Source organism: Salvelinus sp. IW2-2015, linkage group LG32, assembly GCF_002910315.2.
Source record: "Salvelinus sp. IW2-2015 linkage group LG32, ASM291031v2, whole genome shotgun sequence".
NCBI lineage: Eukaryota > Metazoa > Chordata > Actinopteri > Salmoniformes > Salmonidae > Salvelinus > Salvelinus sp. IW2-2015.
The window spans coordinates 33,242,807-33,261,030 of NC_036871.1; the positions used below are offsets into that span (position 1 = coordinate 33,242,807).

At 45.9% G+C, this 18,224-nt stretch overlaps 1 protein-coding gene across 1 annotated transcript; it reads left to right on the top strand.

Moving 5' to 3' along the window:
• Positions 1-1,771: 1,771 nt before the first annotated feature.
• On the top strand, positions 1,772-17,777 carry LOC111956426 (rho GTPase-activating protein 45). Its single transcript, XM_070436576.1, is given in 23 exon segments — positions 1,772-1,979; positions 2,666-3,068; positions 8,330-8,497; positions 8,612-8,696; positions 8,817-8,889; positions 9,001-9,079; positions 9,236-9,361; positions 9,435-9,492; positions 9,604-9,779; positions 9,782-9,843; positions 10,298-10,378; positions 12,328-12,492; positions 12,681-12,818; positions 13,056-13,297; positions 13,495-13,646; positions 13,822-13,914; positions 14,041-14,118; positions 14,294-14,442; positions 14,551-14,736; positions 14,827-14,964; positions 16,014-16,261; positions 16,422-16,644; positions 17,076-17,777. Coding segments are annotated over 23 exon segments (3,309 nt in total). The 5' UTR covers positions 1,772-1,892; the 3' UTR covers positions 17,175-17,777.
• Positions 17,778-18,224: the final 447 nt, after the last annotated feature.

Below are 18,224 nucleotides of genomic sequence, written 5' to 3' on the forward strand. Positions count from 1 at the left end.
AAGTCAAAAAAATTGAAGAACCTTTCATAATGTTGCCAACAAGACTCACAAACTTACCTGAGACTCCCTGTCTGCCAGTCTGTCCTGCATTCTGTCCCCAGCTCTGCTGTCTGTGTGCCATCTGTTGCCTGCTCTGCCTAATGACATCATTGTGAAACATTTCCATTAGCATTTCACTTCTTTCTTATGAACATTTTATCAACTAGTCTTTGAGATATAAGGATACTAGAGTTTTTACTATGCGTTTTGGTGTACTGACAAATACTTCTTGATGTGCGTCTTGTTCTAAATGTTCGCCATTTTTCTACCTGGCTGGCTGGCTGGCCTAGACTGCACACACACACGCATTTACACAACACATGCTGCAACCTTTTGTAATTTAAATAGTTTGTTTCATATTGGCTGGCTTCCAACAATAGCTGAATTTGGTAAAGCTAGCGGAGCACAATTCCGTTTCTGTGTGTTTGCTATAATCTTTGCTTAACTGGTTAAATAAAGGTTAAATAAAAGAAAAGAAAAAAAGTTGCAGCTACGACAATTTTATACTTTTGCAACGAGACCATTAGTATATATTTAAGACAATGGTAGAAGAGAGTGTAGTTCTGTTCTGTTCAGTTTGGACTTCAGTTTATCGCTAACCTTATCACAGGGACGTCGAAGCACTACAGCTGCATCTGATCTTGGAATAAACTGATGATAGCAAAGATTCCATCTTTGACGACGCCAAATAATGGAATAGGTACTAAGCTAGCTTGATAGTTCAAGTTTGCTTTAAGTTTGCGCGTAGCTCTGCAAATTCAGTAGTGTGTGACCCATGGCCAACTAAAAAATAAATTAAAATAACATTGCTATGGACCTGCTGATGGATTGACTGGATTAACCTCACGTCATGTTACGTACATGTCCTTTCGGACAGTAGTTACGAACCCTCTATTACCTTGCCAGCTAAAGAACTGGCAGTGGATCAAACCATTGTGAGGCAAAGGGCGGGGGGGTCGCAATCTTTTGAAACTTAAACGCGCTATTAAGTGTCTATAATCAGCACAAGTGCTTTCATTGCGTATTATTAATATTATTGAAATTACATAGTTATGTTTACAGTGATATATTGGGGGGGACAAATCATATTTTTCCCAAGATGGGGGGGTCGTGTCCCCCCCGTCCCCCCTGGGATTTCCGCCTATGGAGGTGTGGTATATGGCCAATATACCATTGCTAAACGATGTTCTTATTCCAGACGCAGCGCAGAGTGCCTGGATACAGCCCTTAGCTGTGGTATATTGGCCATATACCACAAACCCCTGAGGTAGCTTTTGCTAAACTGGTTACAAATGTAATTAGAACAGTAAAAATAAATGTTTTGTCATACCGTGGTATACGGTCTCATATACCACGGCTTTCAGCTAATCAGCATTCAGGGCTCGAACCGCCCAGTTTATAATAGCAAATAAACCATTTATTACAAAAAGCTGTAATCATATCATGACGAAACATTACTTCGTACATGATCTAATATGGTTAATGTAATGTGCAGTTGTGGGTCTAGTTATGAAACCAATCAAATAGGTATTTTGATTAGTTGGCACTGGCACCAAAATTGGACACAATAGCCATTGTTGGCACCATCTTTAGGGTGAGAAATCATTAAATATGTACCCCTGCAGGTGTCAGTATGGCCATGCAGTTCAGTGGTCTACAGGCGTAGTGTGGACTGACCCCATCTACTAGCTACAGCCAGGAAGAAAGATAACGGGACAACCACAGAGTTCGGTACAGCCAGCCAAGCAATCAATCCAAGCAGCACAAGGGGATTTGTAGAAGCGACGTTTGGAGCAAACTTCAATCTCAATGGAGTGAAATCTATATTAAAATAGATAGGATGCTATTTGAAAATGTTCTATAGAAAGAAAAAGGAATTAAATAAAACTTCAGTTTCAAAGAAGAGTCTTGGGGGAAACTTTGGGTCACACAACTCATCAGTAAGTAACGTTAACTCGCTAGCTAAACTAGCCTAGCTTTATGACGACTATTTGCATCTCAGTCCTGGGTAGTTTGCTGAGTTTGCGCGTTTTAATAATTTCGTAATTTATATCACTGCTTGTAAAGCCCCGCGAGTTTGCGTTGGTATATACATAATTTAGCTACTAGCTAAATCTACTTGAAGTTGCATCAGGCATTGGTAGTGTAGGATAAAATAGAACGAATGTCRCTGTGGGGGAAACTGTCTTACGTTACATGTGTATAGCTTGCTAATGCCAACTTTAAGGGATTTCTGTTTTGCAATGCCGCCAGGTGTGGGCGTGGCTTCCAGTCTGACACACCTGTCACCTGGCAATGATAAGTCAACTTGTCAGTGTTTGGGAATTTTCCAGTGTTGGTCATCCTCATTGAATCATCTTTCTCTTTCTGTGTTTTTCCCATATGCTTTTGCATTGTGACTCATGGCCTTTCAAATTGTTTTAGAGGCARAGGTTTCTCAACAACAGTTGTCTTCATCATCAGCATCATCATCCTCTAGTCGTAACATCTGTGTCATCACTCATCACCACCATTCTAATTCTTCCCCAACTCTTTCCTCTCCTTCCTCTCTTTCTACCTACCCGGCTCTCACTCTCCCATTATCCACCCTACCCCCCCCTTGTCCTCTGGTGTGTCTCAACACCAGCTATCTGTCCTCCAGGAACAACCCACTAGAGATGGTGGCTTGGATGTCCCCCTCCCTTTCCCTGCATCCCTCCAGGACCCCCAGGCTCCTCCCTGCCCCACTACCACCTGTCTGCTGCACCCCAGGCTGGCCACGGCCGCCAGCCCTCCCCCTGTCCTTGGAGCCTGCCTTAGACGGCCCACAGCCCTGAGTCGACATGCCAGTGCGGCTGGCTTCCCCCTACAGGCGGCTGGAGCCTGGGCCTTCAGTAAGACCCAGGGGAAAGGAGCGAGCCTTACCTCCAGCCCCACCACAGAGGCCTCGGAGGTGGGCATCGAAGTGGAGGACATCCCCGCTTTGCTCCGGGACGTGGCTTGCTTCGCTGAGGCTGTGGAGAAACTGAAAGAAATGGTGCTGGGGGAAGGTGAGCGAGGCATTATAATGGCCAGGAGTTTTTGACCAGTAAAAATTCAAATTTTTAGCCTATAACTAGAGTTCAGAGTTTTCTTAGTCAGGTCATATGGAAAGGAAAAAACCCTGGCCCTTAGTTATGTTGTAACATTGTGTGTGTCCCAGCCAGGGTGTGTGTGTGTGTGTGTGTGTATGCCTTGCGAAACTGAGGAAGGAAGAGGGAGTATGTCACACAAGGTACGCAGCACTATAGTATTTGTCTGGTGTGTAAACACAGCTCACAGGCTTTCCTATAACCCAGAACCCTTACATTACGAGGACTAGGGGTCGATTTGGAATTTAGCAAGCCGGGTCGTTCCACCTATTCGGTGCCTTTTCAGATGTGTAACTTGGTGCATTTTCTTTTTTCGATTTCACCTAATTCTAAAATTCTGTCATAAAGAGCAAATGTTCAACTTAATAAAAATAAAAATCCCATCTCAAAAAAGTACTATAGTAAGTGCCAAATAAAGTAACAGGGTTCACGATTTCATCTTAAATCAGCCATAAATCTCCATGTGACAGGGGAAATAGAAGCTTGTTGTGTACAACAGGGAGGGGCAATTGAATGCAAGCTTAAAACATTTCTAGCCTGTCTATCTATGGGTAACATGGTTGACCTGTTATGCTCGACCCACTCAGTTTTGCACCACAAAACACCAGAAAATATCCCAAAATAGTAAAACCAGCTCATTTGCTTTTAAACTATGCTTTGACTATTAGATGTTGAATGTTTATTTTTGAAAACATTATTTAAAAAGGAATAGTTTCACTAAATTAAAATGAGAGTTCAGTTCACGTAACAGGGTTGACCTTAAAATGAGGAACGTTTTTCACATTAATCACATTAAATAAATAAAAATCTTCAGAAATGCCTTTGTCAAAGCAACAAAAATAACTAGGGATTTACAATGATGGTGAAAACTTGGAGACATTTTGTAGTTAAGTGGTATAAATATTCCTGGAAGTCACGGAGGGTCACAGAGGGTCACAGAGGGACACAGAGGGTCACAGAGGGACACAGAGGGTCACAGAGGGTCACATAGGGACACAGAGGGTCACAGAGGGACACAGAGGGTCACAGAGGGACACAGAGGGTCACAGAGGGTCACAGAGGGACACAGAGGGTCACAGAGGGACACAGAGGGGCACAGAGGGTCACAGAGGGACACAGAGGGTCACAGAGGGACACAGAGGGTCACAGAGGGACACAGGGCGTCAAACAGAGGCACAGAGCGACAAAAATCTGAATTTCTGGCACTTTCAGGCAAGTCTTATTCCAGGGAGGCTGCTGGAAGAGGACCGCTTCATTGGTCATTTTTAGTGTTAATTTTTATTTATTGTTACCTTTGCTTTAACCAGGTAGGCACAGTTGAGAACAAGTCTCATTTAACACTGCACCTGGCCAAGATAAAGCAAAGCAGTTTCGACACATACAACAACACAGAGGTTACACATGGAGTAAAACAAACATACAGTCTAAAATATGGTACAAAAAACAAGTCTAGTAGTCAGCAATGTGAGCAATTAGGAGATAGAGGGCCTAGGTAAAAGGCAAATAAAAAGGCCACTGTGGCGAAGATAAATACAATATAGGCAAATTAACAAACACTGAATTGTAGATTTGCAGGAAGGTGAATCGGCAAAAAGTAGTAATACTGGGGTGCAAGGGGAGCACAATAAATAAAAAATAACAGTAGGGGATGGAGGTAATTGTTTGGGCGTTATTATAAATGAGGCTATTACAGGTCGCAAGTGATCTTAGCTGCTTCTGACAGCTTGTGCTTAAAGCTGGTGAGGGAATAAGATGATTCAGGTTTCAGAATGTTTGTAGTTTCGTTCAGTCATTGGCAGCGACACACTGAGAGGCAGAGGCGCCAAAGGAGAATTGGGCCCTGGGGGTGACCGTGAAATCCAACCTGCTGTCAGCGCAGTAGGCCTATGGAGGTGGGGTGCTGCCATCTGGGTGACCAGCGGAGTGAGATAAGGGCGGACTTTACCTAGCAGGATCTTGTGAGCGCTGGAACCAGTGCGGTTTTGGCGACGAGTAATAAAGACGAGGGCCAGGCCAACAGGGAGACGTGACAGTCGCAGTGGTGGGTAGTATATGGGCCTTTGTGACAAAACGGATGGCACTGTGAATAGACGGCATCCGAATGTTGTTGAGTAGGTGTTGGACGCTATTTTGTAAAATAGATTGCATCGCAAAGTAAACCAGGTATTTACGAGGGTATGTTGTGGCAGCATGAGTGAGGACTGCATTTGTTGCGAAATAGGGAACCATTCTAAGAATTTAACTGTCTTATGGATTTGGAGATGTTAATATGCAGTCTGGAAGGAGAGTTCATATCATGTCTAACCACCTGAAAATACCTAGGAATAATTTGTAGTTTCCAAATATTCTAAGTCAGAAGTTCTCAGGAAGTAGCTGATAGCCTGGCGCTTGTAGGGCGGCAGTTAAAGAGACATCAATCAGTCCCATATGCATGCATTTAGTTTTACTTGTATTTAAGAGCAGTTGGAGGCTACGGAAGAAGAGTTGTATGGCATTGAAGCTCGTCTGGAGGGTAGTTAACACAGTGTCCAAAGAAGGGCCAGATGTATACAGAATGGTGTCGTCTGCGTAGAGGTGGATCAGAGAATCACCAGCAGCAAGAGCGACATCACAACAGGCCCTCCGATTTGACACACTGAACTCTATCGGAAAAGTAGTTGGTGAACCAGGCGAGGCAATCATTTGAGAAACCGAGGCTGTTGAGTCTGCTGATGAGGATGTGGTGATTGACAGAGTTGAAAGCCTTGGCCAGGTCAATGAATACGGCTGAACATTATTGTTTCTTATCGATGAAGGTTAAGATATCGTTTAGGACCTTGAGCGTGGCTGAGGTGCACCCATGACCAGCTCTGAAACCAGATTGCATAGTGGAGAAGGTACGGTGGGATTCGAAATGGTCGGTAATCTGTTTGTTAACTTGGCTTTCGAAGACCTTAGAAAGGCAGGGTAGGATAGATATAGGTCTGTAGCAGTTTGGGTCAAGAGTGTAATGGCTGGAATAGAGTGTAATGGCCGGTATGGAGTGAATGGAATGGTATCAAACAGATGAAAACCATGTGTTTGATATCATTCCATTCACTCTATTCCGGCCATTACTATGAGTCGTCCTCCACTGCTTTATTCATATAAACATTTGACTTATTAATTTCTCCATGTGGTCTATATGAAAGGACACTTCATTGAATATAACAGGCTTTTAACATTCAATATTGGTGCACAATTTCTACTTAAAAATATCAAAGGGATGCAAAAGGCACTCATTTCTTGGAACGAACCAGCTAAGCCATGTCAGGGTGACTTCACTTCCTGTCCAGGCAGCTATTTTCATCGCAACTTCCTGTTCTCCAGTCTCCAAGTAGGGCGAGGAGATAAGGGAGAAAGAGAGAGAATGAAGGGAGGAGAGAGAGAGAGACTTTTCTTAGTGGGTATGTGTGTTATTACAATGTGACAACAGAGGTAGGAGTGTTAAAATCAACCACAGAACAAGAGCCAACTGATGGTACACTCACAAAGAGTTAGGCCCCTAAATAATTAGGGGTCTAAGCAGTAGTACACAGTACATTTTTCTTAAAACATTGACGTTTCAGCCCCAAACTGCATTTTGACTACATTTGAACGTTGGTTCACGTGCTGTCCGTGTCCACCACCACTTCCTACATCAAGAGTGGCAGTGTGACAGACAACAGCCCTACAGTTCCTGATTTTCACACTTTAGTCGTCTAAGGCCCAACTGAGAAACAACACACAAAAAAGGAGAAGTAGAACAGTAGCTGTGTTTCAATGACTGCTACTGGTGCTGGTTCTCTTTTTCCCCAGTAAACAGTGCTTCATTACATGGCCTCTTGCTTGATTCATTATATGTGTGTTTATACTTGTACTGTGCTGTGTGTGTATACTGCCTGTTTATGTACTATTATAAACTGGGTGGTTCGAGCCCTAAATGCTGATTGGTTGACAGCCYTGGTATATCAGACCGTATACCACGGGTATGACAAACAMTTATTTTTACTGCTCAAATTAAATTGGTAACCAGTTTATAATAGCAATACGGCACCCCGGGAGGATGACCACATGGAGAAATTAATAAATCAGATTTGTATATGAATAAAGCAGCGGCCAATATACCACGGCTAAGGGCTGTTTCCAGGCACCCCCTGCGATGCGTCGTGCTTAAGAACAGCCCTTAGCCGGGGTATATTGGCGATATACCACACCCCCTAGTGCCTTATTGCTTAAATAACCTACATTTTATATAAATCTTGTTCCTTTGTGTGTGTGGTTGGTGTTGTGTGTGTGTGTGTTGTGCTGTGTGTGTTGTGTGATGTTGCTGTGTGTGTTGGTGTGTGTGGTGTGTGGTGTGTGTGTGTGGTGGGATGTTAGTTGTGTGTGTTGTGTGTGCGGTGTGTTGTGTGTCAGGGTTGGTGGTGATATTCCCGAATTGGCCTCAACCTACAGGAAGCAAAATAGGAATTGAATGAAGTAGAATTTAATTCAAACCAATTCAACTAAGAAGTGAAACATGAAAGTTTCATTCATTTGACAAATCTTTTATCATAAGGATATGCCATTTTTTAATGGAATGAATACACATATTCCCGAGTGCTGCAGTGGTCTAAGGCACTGCATCTCAGTGCTAGAGGCGTCACTACAGACACCCTGGTTCGAATCCAGGCTGTATCACAACCGGCTGTGATTGGGAGTCCCACAATTGGCCCAGCATCGTCCGGGTTTGGCTGGTGTAGGCCGTCATTGTAAATAAGAATTTGTTCTTAATTGACTTCCCTAGTTAAATAAAAAAATCTATTTAAATATTAGTTTGATTATAATTTAGATGTAAAACAGTATTTTTCTTTGTCATGAGATGTTAGATTGTTCCCTTCCATACTGCCGTGTTTGATCTAATGCATTCTGGAAAATGTTTGTTCTGATATTTAACAAAAAATAGAATTCAATCCAAATTCTGCGGTGTGTACGTGCGTGAGCATATACAAGGTTAAAATAGTACATTTTTAAAGTTGTGTTTTAAAGTTGAACTTTATCACTCGTATGGTTGCCTCACTGCGCTGCTGTTACAATTGTGAATGTCACCTCAAACCAGTTTTTCATGCTTATTTCTTTATGTTTAGTTTCAGTTTTAGTTCTAGACCTATAAATAACATAGCTGTCTGTCTCTGTCTCAGACAGGCAGATAGATAACCTCTCAGACAGGCAGCTGGACCGTCGTGACCTGGCCCAGGAGTGTTTGGGAGAGGTGTTGCGTGTGTTGAGGCAGGTGATCGGTGCCTACCCCCTCCTCAACACTGTAGAGACCCTCACTGCTGCCGGAACACTCATCTCCAAGGTCAAAGGTCAGAGCTCTACTGTTAGAACTGGACACCTGTTGGAATGTGTGTGGATCAAGGTGTGGGTGGTCTGTGTACTGAGAGTGTACTGAGATCAAATGTGTGTATTTGTGTGTCCAGGGTTTAGTTACAAGGACAGCAGTGACATGGGTAAGCAGGACTTTGAGAAAGCCATCGAGACCATGGCTGTGGCTTTCAGTAGCAGGTAAGTGTGTGTGTGTGTGTGTGTTTCGCTTTACTATCCCTAGGATCTACATTGATAAGGTTTTTCCCATTCTCCTCCCTCTCTCCCTATTTTACACCCCTTTCCTTCTCTCCCCCTCAGTGTGTCGGAACTTCTGATGGGAGAAGTGGACAGCAGCACCCTCCTGTCTCTACCGCTAACAGAGAGGAGCAGGGTGAGTGTGTGTGTGTGTGTGTGTGTAAAAAACAAACAATGTTTTCTTTGATCGTAAAGGATGGCTCAGTCTAAGCATTTGTGTGACCTCGGAGATGGTGTGTGTGTGCAGTCTATGGAGAACCTGTATGGCTTAGACTCAGCCCAGGCCAAAGACTGTCAAGGGAGGAGTGACCAGCAGGACTGCTGCAGTAAGTACAAAATGACATGTCCTCGATGTCTAAGCATTCTGTTTGTGTGGTGTGTGTTTGTGTGTGTGTGTGTGTGTGTGTGTGTGTGTGTGTGTGTGTGTGTGTGTGTGTTGTGTGTGTGTGTGTGTTGTGTGTGTGTGTGTGTGGTGTGTGCAGTGGCTGAGTGGAGATGCAGGCTTGACCTCCTACTGCAGTGCAGTGGAGGAGGAGTGACTCCGCTCTCTCCTATCCAAGGCTGTGTCCAGATACTGAAGGACGTTATCACTATTGGAGAAAAGGACTGTTCTGGTGGTTGATCACTTGACTTAATCTATATTCTGTTCCTCTTACTCCTTCTATCTGTGTCCATCACCAGTTGTTCTCGGCCTCTTAGGCTTCAACTACATTTACATTACACCTGTCCAGTATCTAGGGCAAGAATGGAATTGGGCCAAACTTTTTGTTGTCCATTTAATTTCTGCTTTTTTAGTTTTCTTGCTAACCACAGCATATTGGTGTGAGTTCGTCTGTGTTTTGTGGTTCAGAGATGGAGTTTGCAAGGGCTCAGAGGCATGTCATCCTGTAAGCAGAGCATTTGCACAGGTAATGGGAGAACAACACGCATACGACAAACGTGCACATAAACACATAAACTCTCCTCTCTTTCTCTCTCTTGCTCTCAGCCCCAGATGCCATTCTTCCATCTACTCTCTGGCTCTGGAGCAGACTTGGAGCAGAGTGTGGGAGTGCAGCAAACCACTGGCTCCATACACACTGTTCTACAGGTAGATCAGTATCACACACACACACACACACCACAGGAGGTTGAGGGCACCTTCATTGGGGACGACGATTGTGTTATGACTGGAGCGAATCATTGGAATGGTATCAAATACATTAAAACACATTGTTTCCAGGTGCCTTTCCATCCGCTCCGTTCCAGCCAGTATTACCCTCAGCAGCTGTGACACACACACACACACACACACACACACACACACACACACACACACACACACACACACACACACACACACACACACACACCACACAACACACACACACACACACACACACACACACACACACACACAACCCACAGACACACACACACACACACACACACACACACACACACACACACACACACACACACACACACACACACACACACACACACACCTACAAGGATTATTACAAGTGAAATAATGTCTCTATCTCAACCCCTCTCTGGCCCAGCCTCTGATGCAGTGTAAACAGGAGCATGAGAGGAGACGCAGAGAGCTCGGGGAGCAGTGGCAGAGGGCCCAGAGGAAACAGGTAAAGTCACTCCTATGTCTTGTCCATGTTGCCTTGACATGTTAATGCCGCGCACGTGTTATCATGTCTCACTCTTATGTCATGTATGAGAAAGACGTTGATATTCCATATTTCAGTGAGAGTAGATGGTTTACCAATCGCTCTGTCAAAAGTCAAACGCCTCGGTGTCACTCTGGACTGCTCCCTCTATTTCGAACCCCACATAAAAACCATCACCAGGATGACATCACCTCTGCAATATCTCCAGGCTCCGCCCCTCGCTATCACACTCCAGCAAGGAAACTCTCATCCATGCCCTGGTCACTTCCCGTTTGAACTATTGCAACACTCTCCTCGCTGGTATCCCCACCAAACTCACCAACAGACTTCAACTGGTCCAGAACTCTGCTGCCAGAATCCTCACCAGCACCAGATCAACTGAACACATCACACCAATCCTCATCAATCTACACTGGCTCCCTGTGTAATCCTTTATTAACTTAAAGACAGTCCTCCTCACCTACAAAGCCCTCCACAACCTGGCACCCACCTACCTCTCTGACCTTCTCTCAGTCTATGCTTCTTCACGCTCCCTCCGCTCCTCCTCTACTGGTCTCCTTGTCACCCCCTCATTCTGCCTCTCCACCATGGGTGCCCGGGCCTTCAGCTGCTGGAATGAGATCCCCCCCCACACATACAACATGCAGATACAATCATCTCATTCAAAAACCTCCTTAAAACACACCTCTTCAAGGATGCCTATAACCTATAGCCTGTGTTCTATGATTCTCTGTCCTACCCTCCATTCTGTGCATTCTCACTATACCTATGTATCCCTATGTGCCCCCCAACCCACACCCTTACCCTAAACTCTAAGCCTAAACCCTTACCCTAAACCATTACCCTAAACCAGGACCGTATCCTATTTCCAACCCTACCCCCTAAACCCTTACCTAAACCAGGTTTGTATCCTCTACCCAACCCTACCCCCTAAACCCTTACCTAAACCAGGTTCGTATTCTCTACCCAACCCTAGCCTAAACCCTTACCTAAACCAGGTCTGTATCCTATTTCCAACCCTACACCCTAAACCCTTACCTAAACCAGGTTTGTATCCTCTACCCAACCCTACCCCCTAAACCCTTACCTAAACCAGGTTTGTATCCTCTACCCAAACCTACCCCCTAAACCCTTACCTAAACCAGGTCTGTATCCTATTTCCAAACCCTACCCCTAAACCCTTACCTAAACCAGGTTTGTATCCTCTACCCAACCCTATTTTTTTTTTTTTTTTTTTTTTTTTTTATCCCCATAAACCCTTACCTAAACCAGGTTTGATATCCTCTACCCAACCCTACCCCCTAAACCCTTACCTAAACCAGGTCGTATTCCTATTCCAACCCTAACCCCTAAACCCTTACCTTAAACCAGGTTCGTATTCTCTACCAACCCTACCCCTAAAACCCTTACCTAAACCAAGTTTTGTATCCTACCCAAACCCTACCCCCTAAACCCCTACCTAAACCAGGTTTGTATCCTCTACCCAACCCTACCCCCTAAACCCTTACCTAAACCAGGTTTGTATCCTCTACCCAACCCTACCCCCTAAACCCTTACCTAAACCAGGTCCGTATCCTATTTCCAACCCTACCCCCTAAACCCCTACCTAAATCAGGTTTGTATCCTCTACCCAACCCTACCCCCTAAACCCTTACCTAAACCAGGTCCGTATCCTATTTTCAACCCTACCCCCTAAACCCCAACACTTCCATCCTCTTTTATCTGTCCTATTTCATCTGGTCCTTTGATAAAATGTTTACTTTGATTGATGCAATTGGTTTTATGTACTACACTTGCTTTTAATGGCTACTTGTAATGTAAGATATCCTTGATTACCTTGAAAGGTATCCACCAAATAAAATGTATTATTATTATTTCATGTGTTTGTGTGTGTGTTTGTCTGTTCCTAGACTGATGCTGAGAGTAGCATGCGTAAAGCTCGAGGCTCGTACGTGATTCGCTGTGAGGAATATGACAAGGCCAGGGGTCGGGCAGAGGAGGAGCTACAAGGGGGAGCAGGCGGGCTTAAAGCTCTGGACCGGAAGAAGCGATTGGAGGAGGAGGCCAGAACCAAGGTCAGCTGACTAGTCTGATAGGGGCAGAGAGCGCGTCTCGAATTTAGCTTGCCTTGCATGCCAGATGGACTAAGTTTTCACTTTTCAGACCTTTTTATAGATCCTGAAGTGCCAACTCTGCCAACTCAGTTATGCCAGGCGAGCAAAATGTATCGCACCTAATGGCTGGTCCTTGTGTGTCTCTACAGGCTGAAGAGGCAGAGGCTGTGTATCGTGCATGTATATCCGAGGCGGAGGCGCGGCACCAGGAGAGAGAGCAGACTAAGGGCAGCACTCTCAGACAGATCCATGATGTCATCAGACACACAGACCACACCCTCAGATCTGTAAGTCAACTCACGCCTCTGTCAGGGAAGTAAAATCCCCCCTGCAGGTGGATTGCACTGACCAATCAAACGTCCTAATCATGACTACATCCACCTTTAGGTTTGATTATGTTTATGAAGTCTGTTCACGAGAGATCTTGGGACAGACGAAATGTGTTTATGGAAATTGTAGTTTGTCTCCATCGAATTGCTTATTCCTGGGTGTTGTAGTTCTTTACAACATGTCTCCCTCCCCAGTGCACAGTGTCGTACTATCAGCTGCTGCACATGCAGACAGCAGCGCTGCCAGTCCACTACCAGACTCTGTGTGAGAGCACCAAGCTCTACGAGCCGGGACAACAGTACGCCGCTCACGCAAGACATCTACACAAGAGCCCAGAGGATGCCAGACATCTCTACACGAGCACAGAGGATGCCAGACATCTGTCGAACCCAGAGCCTGAAGCTCACTACCACTTCGAGCCCTACTCATCAAACCAGTGGGTTCACACTTGAAATCGTTTACAGTTGACCTTTCAGTGATTCATAATGTTGTCGAGATCGGAAAATAGCAGGTGCAGAGAAACGTTTTGTAAGTGGCGTTAGCCTTCAAAGGGTCAGAACAGGCCAGTTAGTTGGCTACCAACTACTGTGATTTTCAGGAGGAAGCAATGTCATTTTCTCCTTCCCTCATCAGTCTGTCTGGACGCACCCGCCACAACAGCTCTAACACGGATGTACCAATCAGCACGGAGACCACACCTCCCACGGACGCACCAATCAGCACGGAGACCACACCTACCACAGACGAGGAGGGTGGTGCTGAGGATGGAGTCACACAGAGATGTGGTGAGTCCTGATTGACTCGTGTAAGGGGTCATCCACTTCTCTAATGGTCTAAGAAGAAGAGTAGCACACTTTTCTCACCACAGATGTGATTTATAGGAACCACGAACCAAGATTAGAAGTTTTCAGTATGGTGCTTCATTTGAAAGCTCATTGGTGGTATTTGTCCTTATTGAAGGGCAAGGTCAGCAATCACACAAGTCCTGGCCGTCAACGATGAAGGACTCGGACTGTCTTGGAGGAGTCTATGGTCTGGAGTCCTCCAGCACTGGTACCTCCTGATGTAGAAACTAGAATGTCAACCTCCAGCACAGCTACCATAGAGCCTCAGCAATTTCTAGATTACAGAAAAGGGTCCAGCGATGTATCATTCAGAATATTCAATGATATATAATAGTGTGTGTTTCAGGGCACGTACCTAAAGCCAATGAAGAACTGGAGGAACATGATGGAAACGTCACCTCGTTTGAACAGGGTAACAAACACTGTCCTCCTCAAGTCTCCGTTTGTCTGAACTCTGTCTAAATCGAGATCCACACAGAGGGAGAATTGCATGAATAGTTCAGGTTAGGATACGACCCTCTCTTTCTCATTCTGAACTTTCTCTTCTCTCTTGTTTGTCTTTTCTCTTGCTGTGTGTTCCGGGACAGAGCCAGAGATGGCCGTTCCCACTGGTCCCTTCCGGAATGTGGGAATGTCCAAGGCAGCAAAGACCCACAGACTCCGCAAGCTCCGCACACCTGCCAAATGCAGAGAGTGTAACAGCTATGTGTACTTCCAGGGTGCAGAGTGTGAGGAGGTGAGTCACACACACACACCCTAGGAGGTACAGTAGAATGTGTAATATGTCTACTCTGTTTACTGACTGTAAAGTTACTATATTATTTGCTTGTCTTCCCTCCTGCAGTGTTATCTGGCATGCCATAGGCGTTGCTTGGAGAGCCTGGCTATCCAGTGTGGCCATAAGAAGCTACAAGGTCGCCTGTCGCTGTTTGGCAGGGACTTCACGCAGGGGCTGGGAGACCCCGATGGTGTGCCTCTGGTCATCAGGAAGTGCATCACAGAGATAGAGAGCAGGGCTCTTAGGATGAAGGTGCTTTTACACTTACACACAGAGTAGTACACACACACACATTGAAAGAATGACTTGACATATAAACTGTGTGTGTGTGTGTGTGTATAGGGTATCTATCGTGTGAATGGGGTGAAGACTCGTGTGGAGAAGCTGTGCCAGGCCTTTGAGAATGGGAAAGAGCTGGTGGAACTGTCCCAAGCCTTTCCTCATGATATCAGCAACATGCTCAAACTTTACCTCAGACAGGTAACATACTGTTACATACATACACTCACAAAATACTCTCCCTCCACTTCTAGACTCACTATCCCTCCTTCACTCTGCATCCCACTCCCTCCCCTCACCCTCTTCCCCTCCTCTCTTCCTCTCCACCCCCCCCCACTCTTTGCCCTCCTCCTTCCTCTCCACCCCTCACTCTGCCCTCCTCTTCCTCTCCACCCCTCACTCTCTGTCCTCCTTCCTCTCCACCCCTCACTCTTCCTCTTCCTCTCCACCCCTCACTCTGTCTCCTCTTCCTCTCCACCCCCTCACTCTCTGTCCTCCTTCCTCTCCACCCCCTCACTCTCTGTCCTCTTCCTCTCCACCCTCGCTCTCTGTCCTCTTCCTCTCCACCCCTCACTCTCTGTCCTCCTCTTCTCCACCCCCTCACTCTCTGTCCTTTTCCTCTCCACCCCCTCACTCTGTCCTCCTTCCTCTACCCCTCACTCTCTGTCCTCTTCCTCTCCACCCCTCGCCTCTCTGTCCTCTTCCTCTCTACCCCCTCACTCTCTGTCCTCTTCCTCTCCACCCTCACTTTCCTCCTCTTCACCTCCTCTCTCTGCCCTCATCTTTCTCTCCATCCTCTCACTCTGTCCTCTTCCTCTCCACCCCTCACTCTGTCCTCTTCCTCTCCACCCCCTCACTCTGTCCTCCTCTTCCTCTCCACCCCCTCACTCTGTCCTCCTCTTCCTCTCCACCCCTCTCGTTCTCCTCTTCTCTCCCACCCCCTCACTCTGTCCTCTTCCTCTCCACCCCTCACTGTCCTTTTCCTTCCACCCCCTCACTCTGTCCTCCTCTTCCTCTCCACCCCACTCTGTCCTCTTCCTCTCCACCCCCTCACTCTGTCCTCCTCTTTCCTCTCCTTCCCCACTCTGTCCTCCTCTTCCTCTCCCCCCCTCACTCTGTCCTCTTCCTCTCCACCCTCTCTCTGTCCTCCTCTTCCTCTCCACCCCCTCACTATTTGTCCTCCTCCTCCTCACTCTCTGTCCCCTTCTCTTCATCTCCACCCCCCTCGCTTTCCCTTCTTCCCTCTCCAGCTGCCAGAGCCTATCTTTCCCTTCCATCTCTATCCATCTCTGATGGGGCTGGCCAAGGAGAGCCTGCGTTCTGCGTCTCCTAGCCCAGATGGAGGTGAGGTGGCTGGGGCAGCAGTGCTGGCAGACCTGGGGGCTGAGACTCCTCTGGAGGTCCTGACTCTGGTCCACAGCCTGAGGGAGCTAATGCTAACGGAGCTGCCGCAGGCTAATACAGCCACACTGCGCTATATTGCACAGCATCTGTGCAGGTGAGGTGACCATGAGTAAGGCACACACACATAAAATGTGATTTTAACACGGGACATTAATCCTAACGTTTGATGAAGAACAAATAGCTCATCGTGGCCATTTCTCCTTTCTTACTCTTTCCTTCCTCCCTCTTATTTCTTCACTTTTCTCCTGTCTCAGGGTGTCTGAGTGTGAGCAGGAGAACAAGATGAGTCCCAGTAACCTTGGCATTGTGTTTGGCCCCACCCTGATGCGTCCCCGTCCCTCTGGGGCCACCGTGGCCCTGTCCTCCCTGGTAGACTACCCCCACCAGGCCCGCATCGTAGAGACTCTCATAGTCTTCTACAGCACCCTCTTCCATGACGGCTCCCCAGTTTCCCCCTTAGCCCTAAGCCAGAGCCAGGTGAGTGAGCGACTGTGGGTGTAGGGTGTCATAGTGAAACAGTGTGCTGGTTCTGCTCTAGAAACAAGTGATGTGAGGAAAATACAATTATGGGCCTCGAGAGGGTGGAAGAGCGGTAGCAACCACACAAATAGAAGAGAAGGACGCATTTAAAAATATATAAATATACATTTTTTTTTATTGAACAATGCAAGTCAGTTAAGAACAAATTCTTATTTACAATGACGGGCTACACCGGGCCAATTGTGCACCGCCCTATGGGACTCCCAATCACAGCCAGTTGTGATACAGACTGGATTCGAACCAGGGTGTCTGTAGTGATGCCTCCAGCACTGAGATGCAGTGCCTTAGACCGCTGCGCCACTCGGGCATACACACATGCACACAATTGTTTATCACATTCAACCATTTCTGCTGTGTGTTTCTCCTAGGACGGTGGGGGGGAGGAGGGGAGAGACAAGACAGAATCACAACACGACGGGGGTGAGACGCCAGACAACCACACTGAGAGACCAGTGGAATCAGACTGAGGAGGAACCCTCAGCCGCAGCACCCACTGATCCTCTCTGGACCTGAACTCTTCAACAAAGAACTTCTGGAAAAAATGGAATTCAGTTTTTCAAATGAAAAAGTACTTTAGTGAATTCTACAAATTGGAATTCATTTGGGAAATTGTAGTTGAAATGAAAGTGGTGCCAACTTACTGTTTATATGCGTTGACTACTGATGAAAACGTTAGTACACTGAGTGGATAGCAGAATATCATATTGCTGTTGTGTGAACGTGTTAATTTCATTGCATGACTTGAGGTATGATTTTCTAAACCAGTTTTGCCAAAATGCTGCACAAAGCTATTTGTATTGTTTTAATTACCTGGTGCGTTACCAGGAAGGAATGTGAGATTCAGTGTTGTTGTGCCTGCAGTTTCCTCTTTCTGTATACCCCTTGTATGGTGTATTCATATGGTATGTCTATACTCCAGCCTACCATCTGCCTGTGTACTCACGCCACTGCATCAGCACTGCTGCTGGTTGGTGTGCTAGTCATTGAGAGATGATATGTTTATATTGTTACAGTTCTAACATGATTTGTTGTATATCCTCGGTGACATAAAATTCAACAGTCAAGCGCTACGCAAATGTTTGACTCCCAATGATTGTTGCTGAGATTTGACTGTTTTGCAACACAGTAACTGCAGTCACGGTAATAATGAACACAAATGTTCAGTGTGCATTCAACTTCAATCAGTTATGTGGGACATTTTTTCGAATGTGAAAAGACCTTGCCTTGCTCTTCGACATTAAAAACAGTTGGATTTATTTCTTCTGAAATAAATCATTTGCCCGTTCATATTCAAAATGCTCATATTTAAAAAATCCAACAAATGCAGAGGTTATCACCTCAAGCACATTCATAAAAACTAGTAGTGCCAGAAGGTAAGCAAGTCAACCTATTCACAAAAGTTATTGGGAGACAAAGTGATGAGAGCATGTTCTTTCTTCTTCATATGGAGCATCTTCAGTCATTCCCTGTCCGCAAACATCAGATCTCATACTCCTTCTGGTCCATAATAGAGCTGG